Genomic DNA, 14,073 nt, shown 5'->3' on the forward strand with positions numbered 1-14,073 from the left:
TGAGGTTGACAAAACTCCTTTCATTCAAAAACTGAAATATGATATTTTGATCAGTCAAGTGTATGTAGATGATAGTATTTTCAGTGCTTCATCTCAAATGCTTGTGAATAACTCTGTGGATTGCATGTCATCACAATTCGAAATGAGCATGGTAGGAGAACTAACTTTCTTTCTTGGATTGCAAGTTAAGCAATTACATGATGGTATATTGTGATAACTCAAGTGTTATAGACATTTCTAAGAATCCTATTCAACACTCTCGAACAAAACACATAGACATAAGACGTCACTTTATTCGAGATTTGGTTGAAAAAGGCATAATTCGACTGGAATTTGTTAGGACTGAGAATCAACTGGCTGATATATTCACGAAACCTTTGGAATTTGAGAGATTTTCCAATCTTCGGAAGTCTCTCAGCATGTGCGTACAATAATCACACACACATGTTGTCATTGGTGTTGCCAACACCGGTGACAACACCATTTTTGCATGTCTATTTTTAGGATGTTAGGCATACTGCATAATCATAACCATCTTATTTATTTGTGTAATGTCTGAACAGTGAAGGCAATTTCTGAAAGATACTCTCTGAGTGTTCATACTTCCAATCAAATGTTGAGGAATAAATTATGCTCAATCCAAGGCATCAAATAGTTGATGATATTCATGGAAATCGTGATCTTGTCTAATGTGAAAAAGTGACTTGAAAAATGTGAGCATAAAGAGAAAAACAGAAAAGAGGTAAATGAAAAAAATTGTTTAGAAGAAAATGGAAAAAGCTACCTAGAGGAGTCCATTGAAGACCGTTCTTCTAGTGTGGGAGCTACCACTTCTAAGTAAAAATAGTAATAGAAAAAGCTACCTAGGGGAGTCCATTGAAGACCGTTCTTCTAGTGTGGGAGCTACCATTTCTGAATCAAAATAAAATTTTATGGAAGTTTGAATAAAACTCAGTGGTGTTGTCAGGAGGTGTTGCCAACACCAAGTTCTGACACAACACAGTTTATATACTACCTGACATTTTGATAATTCATCATATTGGAGGCATATTTAGGACATGCATATTGATTTTTGTTTCGTGAATTCATCATGTGCAGTGGCATATCAGTGTTGACCTATGACATTTGATAAAAACCTTGATTACTTAGATTTTGAATTTATGTGTATACTTGTGTCAGTGAGTTATAATCGACATGGGTTTTACTGGATATTCTTTTGAAATCGTCGTAACACGAGTTTGAATCAATTTTACTGTTTGATTTTGGTAATTACTTTTGCTTGTTCTCATTTACCCTTGAAATTTTTTTTACTCTCGTGATTTCTTTGTGCGTTTTTGTACATAACTCCTGATATAGCTCTATAATTTTCTCTCATATTCTACAAGTGGCTGAGTAGATGGTGCTTTTGGAAGTTGGCTTACATTCTGGCCAAAAAAGGGGAGTAGGAGAACCAAAAATGATACATAAGAAGATAAAGGATGAATACTTATGTTCTGTCTGTAATGTTGTTTTTGGGTCTCTCTTATATCTGTTTGCGTGATTATTGAATTTTTCTTTCGTATGTCTCCTTATGTTTTCAGGTGTTCTAATGATGGTGTTGACAACACTGTCAACAACACCAGTGCTCTAACATGTTTAATTCAGGGGGAGATGAACTTTGACTCAGGGGGAGACACACTCTAATGCAGGGGGAGCTTAACTGATTGCGATGCTTACCAAGATTATCATTTTTGGATGTTTTGTCCAGAAAGGCAAAAAAGGAGAGATTGAAAGGAATATTTTATTCCTTATTTATTTTTTCTAAATTGATATTATCAATTTAAGATTTTGCCTTTCTAAACTATAAGATATTCCTTGATTTATTTCTAAATTATAAAATTTGTTTGATTTTTTTCTAGGTGATAAGATCGTGGTTGATTTATCTCTAGATATTATAAGATTTGTTTTTAATATTACTTTTATATCTAATATATTTTATCTTTGTTTAAAAGAGTTTAATATCTAATCAAATCTTATTTCCATATTTTCTAGGACTCTTTTTCTAGGTCAAGCAAATGTTATATATAACTTCAACTTCACGGCCGCATGAAGAGTGGAGAGGAGAGAGTTAGAGAAGAGAGTCTTTTTCGTTTGAAGCTTTTCGTGTGAGTCTTTTGGTGTGACTCTTTCGTGAGGTCGGCAGATGAGCGCATACATAGAAGAAAAATACAAAAGCCGAGCCTATTTTGATGAGACGTTTTTTTGTGATCGGTTGATCACTTTACAGCGTATGAGAGCTGCTGGATTTTTCGGAACACACAGAGAGTTCAGATATTGAAGATTTTCTTATTGAAGATTTTGTGTGATTGATTCACATATACCGTGTTGCTGATTGGTGTTGCCAACACTCAAGAACAACACTGACGCAGAGTGTTGATCGAAGAGTGTATTCGTTTGGTTTTAAGCAACACGCCTTTTTATTTTATGCATCTAGTTTTTATGTGATTTATTTTGATGCATTTTTAATTCCTTGGAGTATCAAAGAATTTGGTTTTGTTTTCTCACTAGTATTGTTTTGATGTAAACGATTTACATAATTTTTCTAGTGAATTTTTTGCCATGAGGCTCGCACAAGTATTCGTACTTGTGCATAATTTAAAACTGGTGTTTATTTATTAAAGTTATATTTGTGTGTTAATACTTAATTTCCGCTGCATGTTGTGTACTCGTGTTAACAACACCAGAGCACAACACTAACTTCTGATACACACATTATAATATTTTAATTTCCTGTACGTTTATGAACAACAATTCCTTTCAAGTCCGACACATGATATTATTGGAAAGAAAATATCATAATTCACGAGTACCAAATTATCTAACATTAAATAAAAATTAATCCAATTTCACAAAGAACAAAACCATCAAGACTTTATGCATATAACAAATACGCACTTCCATTGCAATTATATATTTTGCATAGATGTGTGGTGTGAAAACAATGAATCCAACCATGTGATCCACTCTCACTATAAAACTATCAAAGACAAATCTCTGTGCAAAAAGATTCTTAAACACGGTTACGGGTAAAAAATTTAAATTTAAAAAAAATTACACTTTGTTTTTATACAATTATCAAAAACCTGGATCAGCTCTTGCTCTTGATGTTACACACACACACACACACACACGAATACACACAAATAAATAATATGGTAATACCACAAAGCAGGACAAAAAAACAAGCATAAATTTTGTTTATATAAATTTATTATTTGGAAGCCCTAAAAAGCTGGCTCCCGAGGGTGACAACTGGAGTTCCTTCCCCCATGATTGTTGTCAAGCTCATTTCTTTCTCAAGAATTCGATCAAGTTCTGCGACCACATTGCTCATCGCAGGACGCCTCTCGCTTGAAGGGTTCACACAGTTTACTATCAAATTTATGAACTCTTCCACTCCTTCCTTCGTAAAGCTATTACCCAATCGATGATCAATCATAGTAGATGTGGTGCCACAATCCTGATGATTTTGCACCTGACAAATAAATAATATATCCTTCCTTACATAACTATTATACCATTTTTAAAGAAAATCCAAAAGAAACACACCCATTCAACCATGACATCTGAAGTTAGCAAGTCCTTGGCCACCTGCCCGCTCAATAACTCCAAAAGAAAAACCCCGAAACTGTAAACATCACTTTTCTCAGAAAATCGACCGAACTCCTTAACCCTGTACAAATAAATGAAATTATGGCTAATGACTTTCCGAGGAGTTATACAAATAAATCACTAAATGCATGTGCATTACTCAGGAGCAAGGAAAATCTCATCAGCTGCAACTTCAGATGATGGGCCCGCACTATCAAATCGTCCAAGAAAATTGAGTAACCCCGCATCTGCTACTTTAGCAATGAAATTCTCATCCACAAGTACATTAAGTGTTTTGAAATCCTTGTGTATTAATCTAGGACTGAGAGAGTGGAGATGAGCTAAACCTGCATACGGTTTTAAAGGATGTGTGAGCTGCACGTTCTAAAGCATTAATGTTCAATGCTACAGAGACCAACTACAGTTTTTTGGAACCTCAATATTTGTCGTTTCTCATCATTGATATTGCTACATTTCTATGGTGAAACAAAATATACGCTACAAGGAAAGCCAAAAATGCTCACTGATTTTGCAGAGGATCACCTTTAGCTGCCCCCAGAGCTATCGATAGCCTGTGCTTGAACTCAAGCTTCTCCTGTGAAACCTGGCCAGCACCTGTCAAAGAAGAGTTGGGGAATCCAAGATACAAAAAAAAAACTCTTTGTTAAAGAAGTAAAAGTAATCAAATAAGGGAAACGAAAGAGCAGAGCTGGAGAAAGAAAAGCAAGAGGATACAAGTTTTGGAAATTATCGAGGGAATAAAATAGTTGAAAGGAATGCAGAAGAAGATAATGAAAAAATGGTGGGAATTGAAATAAAACAGCAAGCAAAGCAGCAGCACAATCAGGGTTCAATCAAGGAAATAAGCTAATACGAAGGAGAAACGATGACGAAGTATGAAAAAGTAAAAAAAAAAAAAGAAGACCAGAGGATGTAGGGAACCCAGACCTGGTTTTGCAGAGGAAAGATACCTTAGAACCAAGTTCAGTTGTAAGTGTTCAGCGAAAGAAAATAGTTTTCAGATCTGGGGAAATCTGACACAATACAATTCACATTGTATTTTCCAGTCCAAGAAAAGATTAGACCTATTTGAAAAATATATATTTTTTAATAACAAACAGATGGATGGATCAAATGACTGGCAAATAAATCACCAAACGACTGGTGAATAATTTTATGGTTATCCAGCAGAGACATGATTTCTGTAGAAAAAGTAGCTGGATTTTTAAAGTTAAATTTACTTGCACGTGTATATGTGCACAGATACCCCAATATTGAGAGATAAGGGTAGGGAGGATGAGGTCAATTACCGTACAGGTGAATAGATACACTTCCGTTGGGTATGTACTCGTAGATAAGAATCTGCAGATCACTTTCCTGGCAATAGCCTAATAAAGTGACCAGATTTCGATGTTGAATAGATGCTATATATCGGACCTGACGAGAAAATGTATCCCATAATCATCTAAGGATGGAACTCAGAAAAATGTCTTAAAAATTAATAGGCATTACGTCTACGTATGACACGAGAAATCCAGCTTTACAACATGCACGTGTCAGGAATAGAGTTCTGATATGTTCAACAAGTTACGAACAATGTGTGTGTGCACATTATTTTCAAGAAGGGAAAATCCTAAAAGTGCGACAAAAGGACATATAAAAAATAATTTTGAAAGAGAAATCACAAAAATCTTGATGAAGAATCAAGGTGAGAAAAAGAATAAAACTCTAAGATAAAGATACTTATCAATGTTCAAAAAATGCATCAGATTATTTAGAATCTTAAATTTTATGTACAGCATTGTCGCCAATACGGGGTGGGAAGAAAGTTACTGTATCCCTCATCTCAACTACCCTTGCAATCCAAAAGCCAAAAGAAGTGAAAAAGGTTGATAATTTCGAAAATAAGATTCCACTTCCAGGTTGTATATTAAACATGTCTATTAAATGATATAGCACTGAATTAATTCACATTATTTTGAAAATAAAAAGATACCTCATCAATGAACTCCTGAGTAGGGCGTCCAGGTCGTCTTTTTATTGCTACAAGCATCCCATCATGGAGCAAGCCTTTATAAACCTCCCCAAACTTTCCTTGTCCTATCAAACTTTTATCACTGAAGTTTCTTGTTGCCAATAACAATTCCTCAATCTCGAAGCGTCTAGCATCTCGCAAAGTAAACTCAATTCCAGTAGCTCTTCCAACTGCATAGCACTTAGGATTTTATTGTCTGACCGTTTACAATGAATCCTAAGTTGCTGTGAACAGATGGATCAGAATGCAAAAGTTACCTTGAACAGATGGATCAGAAGAGCCTGTCTCAGATGTTCTTGAAACGCCACTACCATGTAACAAGCAGTACCACAAAATTATTAGCAGTATTCCCACCAATGCCACGGCTCCTGCAGCGCCTCCTAAAATTGCTGCAAGAGTCCTTGACATTTAAACTGGGATCCAGCTCAGTGTTAGGCGGTTTTATTGAGATTATAATTTGGACATGGAACCTGAAATTAAGAGTATACATAAAAAAAAGATCTAAGATAAAGGATTCTAATCTGGAGATAATGTGAATCAGGTTGCACTGAGGCAATCACAAGGATTTCTTTGCTTCTGGTCGGGGTTTTACCTAGATACAATTGCAAGAATATAAACAATCGAGGAATGCATGCACTAGAATAAGAATGAAGATGATATTATACCTTAATAACATCAGGCAGAGATGGTAGGACATCGTTATCATGTTTCTCTTTTTTAAAGAAGATTGTTTTAAAGAAAAGACAAGACTGTAAAAATTAATTCTAAGGAAACAATCCAGAGGCACATAGTACTTCCAACATTATTTATGCAAATCAAGTCAAGATTGTTGACTAACGATCATGGTGATGGGAATTGAAACAAGATTGGTCATTGAGAAATGAAATGGCAAGCAAAGCAACAGCAGAATCAGCGTTCAACCAAGCAAGAAAGCAAAATTGAGGAGAAACAACCACCAAGTAAGAAAAAGGTCAAAAAAAAAAAAGACCAGAGGATGCGGGAACCTGTACCTGGTTTTGCAGAGGAAAGATCCCTTGGAAAGTTCAGTTGTAAGTGAACGGTGAAAGAAAAACAGTTTTCAGATCAGGAGAAATCATAAACATTCCCATCCACATTGTATTTTCCGGTCCAAGAAAAAATTAGACCAGCATGAAAATTTGATAGTAAACTCATGGATGGTGATTAAATCATGAATCTTGAAACGCAATATGGTTGGACCATTGAAGCATGGTTTCATTTGTGAATTACAACTTTAAGACACGGTCATGGCATAATTAGGATTAAGAAAGAGACAGCGGGCGGACACGGAAAGCGACCTGCCGCCGACAAGGCAGCAAACTCCACCAAACCAGACAATTATACACAAATGAAATTGAGGTAGAAGAAGGTTATTATAAGCTGTGCTTCGCTGTGTCTCATTTTTATTATTGGGTTGTAAATTAGTATTAGCCCAGTTGGGAAGTAGAAGAAGAAGAAGAAGAATTGTCTCTTACTGCCAACTTGCCTCAATGATTCCTTTGCCTTTCGCACTCGGTTTTCTTGTTCGAACAAAGAAATATAAGTTAAATCTCACTCAGATTCTAATCTTGCCAATCCGTTGACACTACACATAGATGTTCCGGATTTTATGCTATTAAAGAAACAACTACTTTGTAATTGATTTTTTTTCTTTTTTTACATATTTTCATATAAATGTTGATTGTTATCTAACAAAGCGTGTTAGAAGTTCAAAATAAAACCATAAAGAAATGGTATTCAGAGTAAAAGAGTCAAAAGAAAGACAAAACTTTCCGTGTCAATTTTGATTTAATCCGGAATCATACAATTCCAAAATTACCAGTTGCAATGCTAAAAAATGAATATACAGTAAAATTGCTCATACTAATTCATCATTCTTACCAAATGAGCGAGCAGTTAATAGTTTGGAATGGGTTCTGTGGTTACCATAAGCTTATCGTGGCAGAGCGAAGGCTGCATTAGAATCTAACAGCATTTTAGCTTAGATTAATTTCGCATCCAAGTCACTGGATCCTCGTTTGTACCTTCATTTACCACTTACCACATAGATAACTCGCTCTATCAATAATGTTCCCAGTTGTGAAGAGATTATTCGTTATCATATTCTCATAAATTATTATTAATAATAGTAGCACGAAGTATAATTATTTCATAAGTTGGCCGGTCCGAGCGCACACCGTTTTCAATAATACACCACGAATAGAATGGGGACAGCCTATATATATATATATATATTTATTTATTTATTTATTTATTTGGTTTAATTAACCAGAGTCTATTCCTGAATCTCTTCCAACTTCTTTGTTTATTAACTCTACTTCCCCCTCTCTATATTAAAACGTGTCTTGCATATCTTTCTCCATTTACCAACAAAAATAAATCCATGTTCCAACACGTCATCCATGCTTTCCACGTAAAAGATCCTAGGTATTCTACTTCATTTCTTTTAATGTACCTTGTTTAGTGTACACACTAACCATATAATACAAAATTGATTAACTTAAGCTACAACCGTGATTATGTACAAAGCTGCGCCAGCTTTTAGCCAGTTTGCGGTGAGGATCAACCTCAATAATTTGACCCACGATGAGAGATTGCAGTATCCACCAGACCTGGTATAAATCAAACTTGATCGCAGAATCCTGTTCAGGCTGCTGGTTAAATGCAGTGGTTGACGTCAAATAACTAAAAATATCAAGTCAAATTTGGAATATAACGATGATTATCAGCGAATTCTCTTATTAGTCGCTTTAAAAGTCTGCACCCTTTCCCTTGCATGTGCCCATGGCTAATTTCTCCACTTCGCCTGCTCACAAGATAATCTGATGCTGCAGCCTGGAAGGCCTTCATCCAAATTGGAATTAAAGATTCAAGTTCACCTTGTTTCAGGTACTCAGCCGGCACCGTCTGCAACTAAAATGTCAAAACAGATCAAAACTAGCAACCAAAAAGTGCAAACTGATTCTAAACTACTCACATCTTAAAATGGTTTGTAACTAGCAAACAAAGTCATTTATGAAAGAACATGAAGATAACCCCCATGATGAAAACCAAATTCATAAAATCAGAATCAAGCAATATCCTGTTTAGTAACATGTAATCTTAACGATGAGAAAGTATTGTGCCTTTCTACCAGTCAAAAGGTCGTCCCCCAAAAGAAAAATTCTACATACCATGTTGTTTTATTCGATGGTTTAATGTTTCATCTAGGTCTTTGACTATGACTAAAAACATTTGAGTTAAATCAATTGATTCTTCATGCCCAGTCACAACTTCTATTTGAATTTCTAGACATTCCGGGTGTTTCCTTAGGGTCTGTATTATGGGAGAATAATTACAATATGAGCACATCAGCATATGGCCCTTGAAGAGCTCAAGTTAGAAATGTAAATACCAAAACTATTTTGTGATGTGCTTTGTACCCTAGAATGTTATTCAAGAAATATTCCCAGACAATAGAAAGGTGCAACTGTCCTCGTATTTTTCTATAGATCAGCTTACAAACTCATTATGATGGCAAGTTACGACCATTTTGCTATATCCAACTTCAGTTGTTTATGGTTTATATTTCCTTTTTTGTTTGATTTTCCACCAGTTCTCGTTCACAATATTTTACGGTTAAAGAACAGAGGCTTCTTGGGCCCTCCAACGTAATGGAGAAAGTCACATTAACTAAAACACCTTGACTGAGCTAAGATCTGGGCTAGTAACTTGAATGAGCACACTGCAACTAAGAAGGAACTAATTCAATGAGGAAAGTATTAAAGTTGATTGATAAACATACTACATTCTCAAAGCAGTTTCAAAACTTTAACCAGCAGATCAAAAATAAGCAACACAATGTTAGAGAGAGAGAATACTAACAGCAGAGTGTAGCCATCCCTGGAAATATTTCCAGTGAAGAATAGAATTCCACTTTGTTCTTTCACTTAAACTGCACATTGCAGCGAATTGCTGAAAGATTGTTGTGGATTTATGAACCTGCAACAAGTTGCACATACAAAATCGACCCAACACATTATATAGTTTCTCAGTTCAGCTTCATCTTTTCAGAGAAGTTGTGGGCATCCTAAACATCCTTTGGTGACAACAGTGGTGCCTCAAAACATAAAGGCATTGGAACGAAAGCTACAGTTTCTATGACGCGTGCAAGATAGCTTACTTGTTAACCTAGCAAAGTTGCTAATAAGGTCAATGGTTTTCTGTAGATGTTCAAGTGACACGTGAAAATCAATTTGAATATAGCATCATCTACATGAACAAGAGATAGGGGAGTTTAGGTGGGTAACTCTAAACAACGAACCCTGAACCGCATGTATCAACATCAAGAATTTAGGATGCCGTGTTTACCCTTGACATTGCAGAAACACCAAGTAGAGCATACACCAGATTTGAGACAAGACCCTCTCCATTGATTGATATGACCCTTACCACCATATCTTGCACAGATCTTTCTGGCGTCAGAGCCATAGGTTCCAGCAAAAACATAAGTCCAACCTCCAAGAAGCCTGAAATGCTCACAAATAAGTTAGTGATTGAGTTATACAGTAGCATCATTTAAGTCAATTTTATATGAAGCCAAAGAACAAAAGTAGGATAAAATTCAATAAAATGAATGTCGGGGCCCAGGGCCCTTCACTTTGGCACAGTATGAGAATGGACTTACTTCTGTCTCAGAAGCATATATTTGAAGGATTGAACTGCTAAAAATGATCCACTAGGAATCTACTAAAACTGAAGCGTATGACCCAATGAAGACAGAGTGATAAAAATTTAGAGTAAACGGGTTTTTACATAGAAGACTGTGATGGTTGCAGATTCTGATCTATCTTGACTGAGGGCGCAGGTACTTTTATCGGCCTTCTTCAGCCGAGGTACCGCGAAGAAACTCAAGAAACATAATTAGTAAAAGCACTAGAACATGAGATGATAATTTTTGATTAATTCATAAAAAAAAATTAAGATACAGACTTATCTATTTATATTGTAGGTTACAAGAGATAAAAAAGGAAAGAATAAAACTAATTAATCACATCCTAAAATATTGCAATCACTCTAACAATTAGCCTAAGATTTCTCTAGACCTAAACTATTGCAATTATTCTAGCCTAAGATTTCTCTAGACCTAAACTATTGCAATTATTCTAACAATTAGCCTAAGATTTCTCTAGACTGCGTCAACACTCCCCCTCAAGCTGGATGGTAAATGTTGTACATCCCAAGCTTGTCAATCAGTCTTTCGAACATAGGCTTGAACAAAGCCTTTGTTAAGATATCAGCAGTTTGTTGCGACGTAGGAATATAGGACACTTCAAGTATCCCCTTATCAATCTTCTCCTTTATGAAATGCCGATCAATTTCAACGTGTTTGGTACGATCATGGTGAACCGGGTTGTGAGTAATAGCTATGGCAGCTTTGTTGTCGCATAGGATAAGCATAGGGCTCTTTTTCTCTATTTTCAGTTCTTCCAATAACAGTTTGATCCAAAGAGCTTCACAAATTCCAAGAGCCGCTGATCGAAGTTCTGCCTCCGCGCTACTTCGTGCAACAACTGATTGCTTCTTGCTGCGCCAAGTAACCAGATTTCCAAAGACAAAGGAGCAATAACCAGACGTGGAGCGTCGATCATTTGGGCATCCAGCCCAATCGGCATCAACAAAGACTTCAACACACCTCTTTTCTTGCTTTCTGAACATGAGACCACGGCCCGGAGTGCCCTTTAAGTACCGTAATATCCTGATTGCAGCATCAAGATGACATTGGTATGGTGAGTGCATAAATTGACTAATGCAACTCACGGGGAAGGAAATATCCGGCCGGGTGTGCGAGAGGTATATCAATCTGCCGACTAACCGTTGAAATCTCCCCCTGTCGACAGGTGTATCATCTGGTTTGGCCTCGAGTTTGATGTTAGGATCCATGGGGGTATCGGCCGGTCTACAACCCATCAATCCGGTATCATTGAGTAAGTTAATGACGTACTGTCGCTGTGAAACACAGATTCCAGCCTTGCTTCTAGCTACCTCCATTCCGAGAAAGTATCTCAAGTGACCGAGGTCTTTCATTTCAAAAGAAGTGGCCAATTTCTTCTTAATTCGCTCTATTTCAGCCACGTCATTCCCGGTGATTATAATATCATCAACATATACAATAAGAATAGCAATCTTATCCTTGACCCGATGATAGAACAATGTATGATCACAATGAGCCTGTTTGTACCCGAGAAGATGAACAGTGGTGGAAAATCTGTCGAACCAAGCTTTCGGAGACTGTTTCAAACCGTAGAGAGCTTTCTTTAGCCGGCAAACCTTGTCGTTACTTCCCTGATTGTGAAAACCGGGTGGTAGATCCATGTACACCTCCTCAACGAGATCGCCGTTGAGAAACGCGTTCTTGACATCGAGTTGGTGAAGTGGCCAATCCAAGTTTGCTGCGAGAGAAAGCAACACTCGGATAGTGTTGATTTTGGCTACTGGTGCAAATGTCTCTAGGTAGTCGATACCATAGGTCTACGTGTATCCCGTAGCCACAAATGTATGTTTGTTGGTTATTCTTCTACACAAAAGGGTTATCGATGTTATTCTCCATCCAAAAGAAAATATTTTATTTCACGGGATGTCACATTTCTTGAATCGCAATCGTTCTATCCCCCTACTCCGAATCCAATTCTCATCTCCCCTCATAATTATGCTCCCGATCCTACTTCCTCGCCTAGAACCAAAATTTTTTTGTAGAATCATGGACCACTTGGCAGCACCGAACAGTAGAATCAGCTCGTAGAAAGTGATATAAACCCGACACCTCAGCAGCACGCCCAATCGTCTTCCCCGAGGCCCGATCCTGAAAAATACACAACTTAGGTGAAAAATTGGCAATACAATCGGAGTCAAGGGTGAGTTTGCTGATCGACAGCAAGTTGTAAGTCAATTGAGGGACAAACAAGACATTCTGTAATATCATACGGGGACTCAACGAAACAGTGCCAATACCAAGAACATGAGAAATTGAACCATCTGCCAAAGTTACTGATCTAGATCTTTGGCATGGTTGATATGATGAGAAAAGGGTGCGAACTCCGGACATGTGTTCGGATGCACCTGAATCAATAATCCAACACTCACCAGAGTTACCAGGGTCGGTAACAGAGGAAGAAGTACCGTGCGCCATCAGTGAAGTCGAGGTGGAAAGGAACTGGCCAAGTTGATTGAGTTGTGCTTGAGAGAATGTTGCAGCGGATGATGGTGTGTTGTTGTCGACTTTCACCGGTACGGCTGGCTTGGTGGACTCGGCGTTACGCTGGCTGCGTGGCACCCAGTCAGCTGGCTTGCCGTGGAGCTTCCAACATGTGGCTTTAGTATGATGAGGTCGGTTGCAATGTTCACACCACAGCTGCGGTTTGCGGGATCCTCGAGCGGCCATGGCAGAGGCATCATGATTGGTGGCAACGGGTATGGTAGCTTCACCGAGCATAATTCCTTTCCTCTGTTCTTCTCGACGGACTTCGGAGAAAATGGTATCAAGGCTCGGTAATGGCTTGATACTCAGAATCCGTCCACGAGCATCATCCAGGGATGGATGTAGGCCGGTGAGGAAGTCATAGGTTCTTTCTTTGGCGAGCAATTTTTGGTAGATCTCACGGTTGGCAGCATCGGTCCACTCAGGTTGAGTGAAGAGATCGAGTTCTTGCCACAGTTTTGTTAGCGAAACGAAGTACTGAGTTACAGTACCATCGTCTTGTCGCAGATTACGAGAGCGAGTCCGGAGGTCGAACATCTGATTCGAGTCTTCAAGATCTGAGTAGGCTAAGGCAACAGCGTCCCAAATAGCCTTTGCTGTTGGGTAATGGAGGTAGATCTCTGCAATGGAGTCGTCCATAGAGTGAAGAAGCCAGGCCATAACCATGGAATTCTGAATATCCCACGCTGCAAACGAAGGATCAGATTGGTTTGGTGTCGAAATGGAACCATCAAGGTATCCAAATCGTCCTTTCCCGCGGATAATGAGTTGGACGGAACGAGACCACTGTAAGTAGTTCCGGCCACTGAGTTTAAAGCTGGTAATTTGGAATGGAAGGGAGTTATCAGAGGCACTGAGAACAGGTTGCATCTCTGATTTTTCCATAGATGAAAAAATATTCAAAAAAGGCTTTTATTGCTCTGATACCATAAAAGCACTAGAACAGGAGATGATAATTTTTGATTCATTCATAAAAAAAAAATTAAGATACAGACTTATCTATTTATATTGTAGGTTACAAGAGATAAAAAAGGAAAGAATAAAACTAATTAATCACATCCTAAAATATTGCAATCACTCTAACAATTAGCCTAAGATTTCTCTAGACCTAAACTATTGCAATTATTCTAGCCTAAGATTTCTCTAGACCTAA

At 37.6% G+C, this 14,073-nt stretch overlaps 2 protein-coding genes across 8 annotated transcripts in view; both read right to left on the reverse strand.

Annotated features, from left to right (window-relative positions):
* Positions 1 to 3,059: 3,059 nt before the first annotated feature.
* LOC142549915 (proline-rich receptor-like protein kinase PERK1) lies at positions 3,060 to 7,252 on the reverse strand. Its single transcript, XM_075659149.1, has 8 exons — positions 6,676 to 7,252; positions 5,923 to 6,135; positions 5,627 to 5,835; positions 4,941 to 5,067; positions 4,174 to 4,245; positions 3,791 to 3,977; positions 3,589 to 3,712; positions 3,060 to 3,514 (listed from the first exon to the last, which is right to left on the reverse strand). The coding sequence occupies exons 2-8, from the start codon at positions 6,071 to 6,073 to the stop codon at positions 3,251 to 3,253; spliced, it is 1,134 nt and encodes a 377-aa protein (XP_075515264.1). The 5' UTR covers positions 6,074 to 6,135; positions 6,676 to 7,252; the 3' UTR covers positions 3,060 to 3,250.
* A 911-nt stretch (positions 7,253 to 8,163) lies between these two features.
* Positions 8,164 to 14,073, reverse strand: part of LOC142549917 (transportin MOS14) — a 52,183-nt gene continuing 46,273 nt past the window's right edge. For 4 of the 7 annotated variants that reach the window (XM_075659151.1, XM_075659150.1, XM_075659152.1 and 1 more), the window contains exons 22-24: positions 10,034 to 10,191; positions 9,548 to 9,664; positions 8,164 to 8,596 (exon numbers count right to left, since the gene is read on the reverse strand). In XM_075659151.1, the coding sequence (XP_075515266.1) occupies positions 8,378 to 8,596; positions 9,548 to 9,664; positions 10,034 to 10,191 (494 nt within the window). In that variant the 3' untranslated portion in view covers positions 8,164 to 8,377. Of the gene's footprint in view, positions 8,597 to 9,547; positions 9,935 to 10,033; positions 10,192 to 14,073 lie in introns of those variants that run through there. The other 3 variants (XR_012821279.1, XR_012821281.1, XR_012821280.1) reach the window with 3 other exon arrangements.

This window comes from Primulina tabacum, chromosome 6 (assembly GCF_025594145.1).
Source record: "Primulina tabacum isolate GXHZ01 chromosome 6, ASM2559414v2, whole genome shotgun sequence".
NCBI classification, from domain to species: domain Eukaryota; kingdom Viridiplantae; phylum Streptophyta; class Magnoliopsida; order Lamiales; family Gesneriaceae; genus Primulina; species Primulina tabacum.

What these genes read in the sequence shown, in the direction of transcription:
- LOC142549915 (XM_075659149.1), bottom strand. Translation starts at nt 6,073, where the DNA reads ATGTCAAGGACTCTTGCAGCAATTTTAGGAGGCGCTGCAGGAGCCGTG. An exon ending in CTCAGGAGTTCATTGATGAG is followed by an intron (nt 5,068 to 5,626) that starts GTATCTTTTTAT and finishes TTTTCTCGTCAG; the next exon opens with GTCCGATATATAGCATCTAT. An exon ending in AGCTCTGGGGGCAGCTAAAG is followed by an intron (nt 3,978 to 4,173) that starts GTGATCCTCTGC and finishes AACCGTATGCAG; the next exon opens with GTTTAGCTCATCTCCACTCT.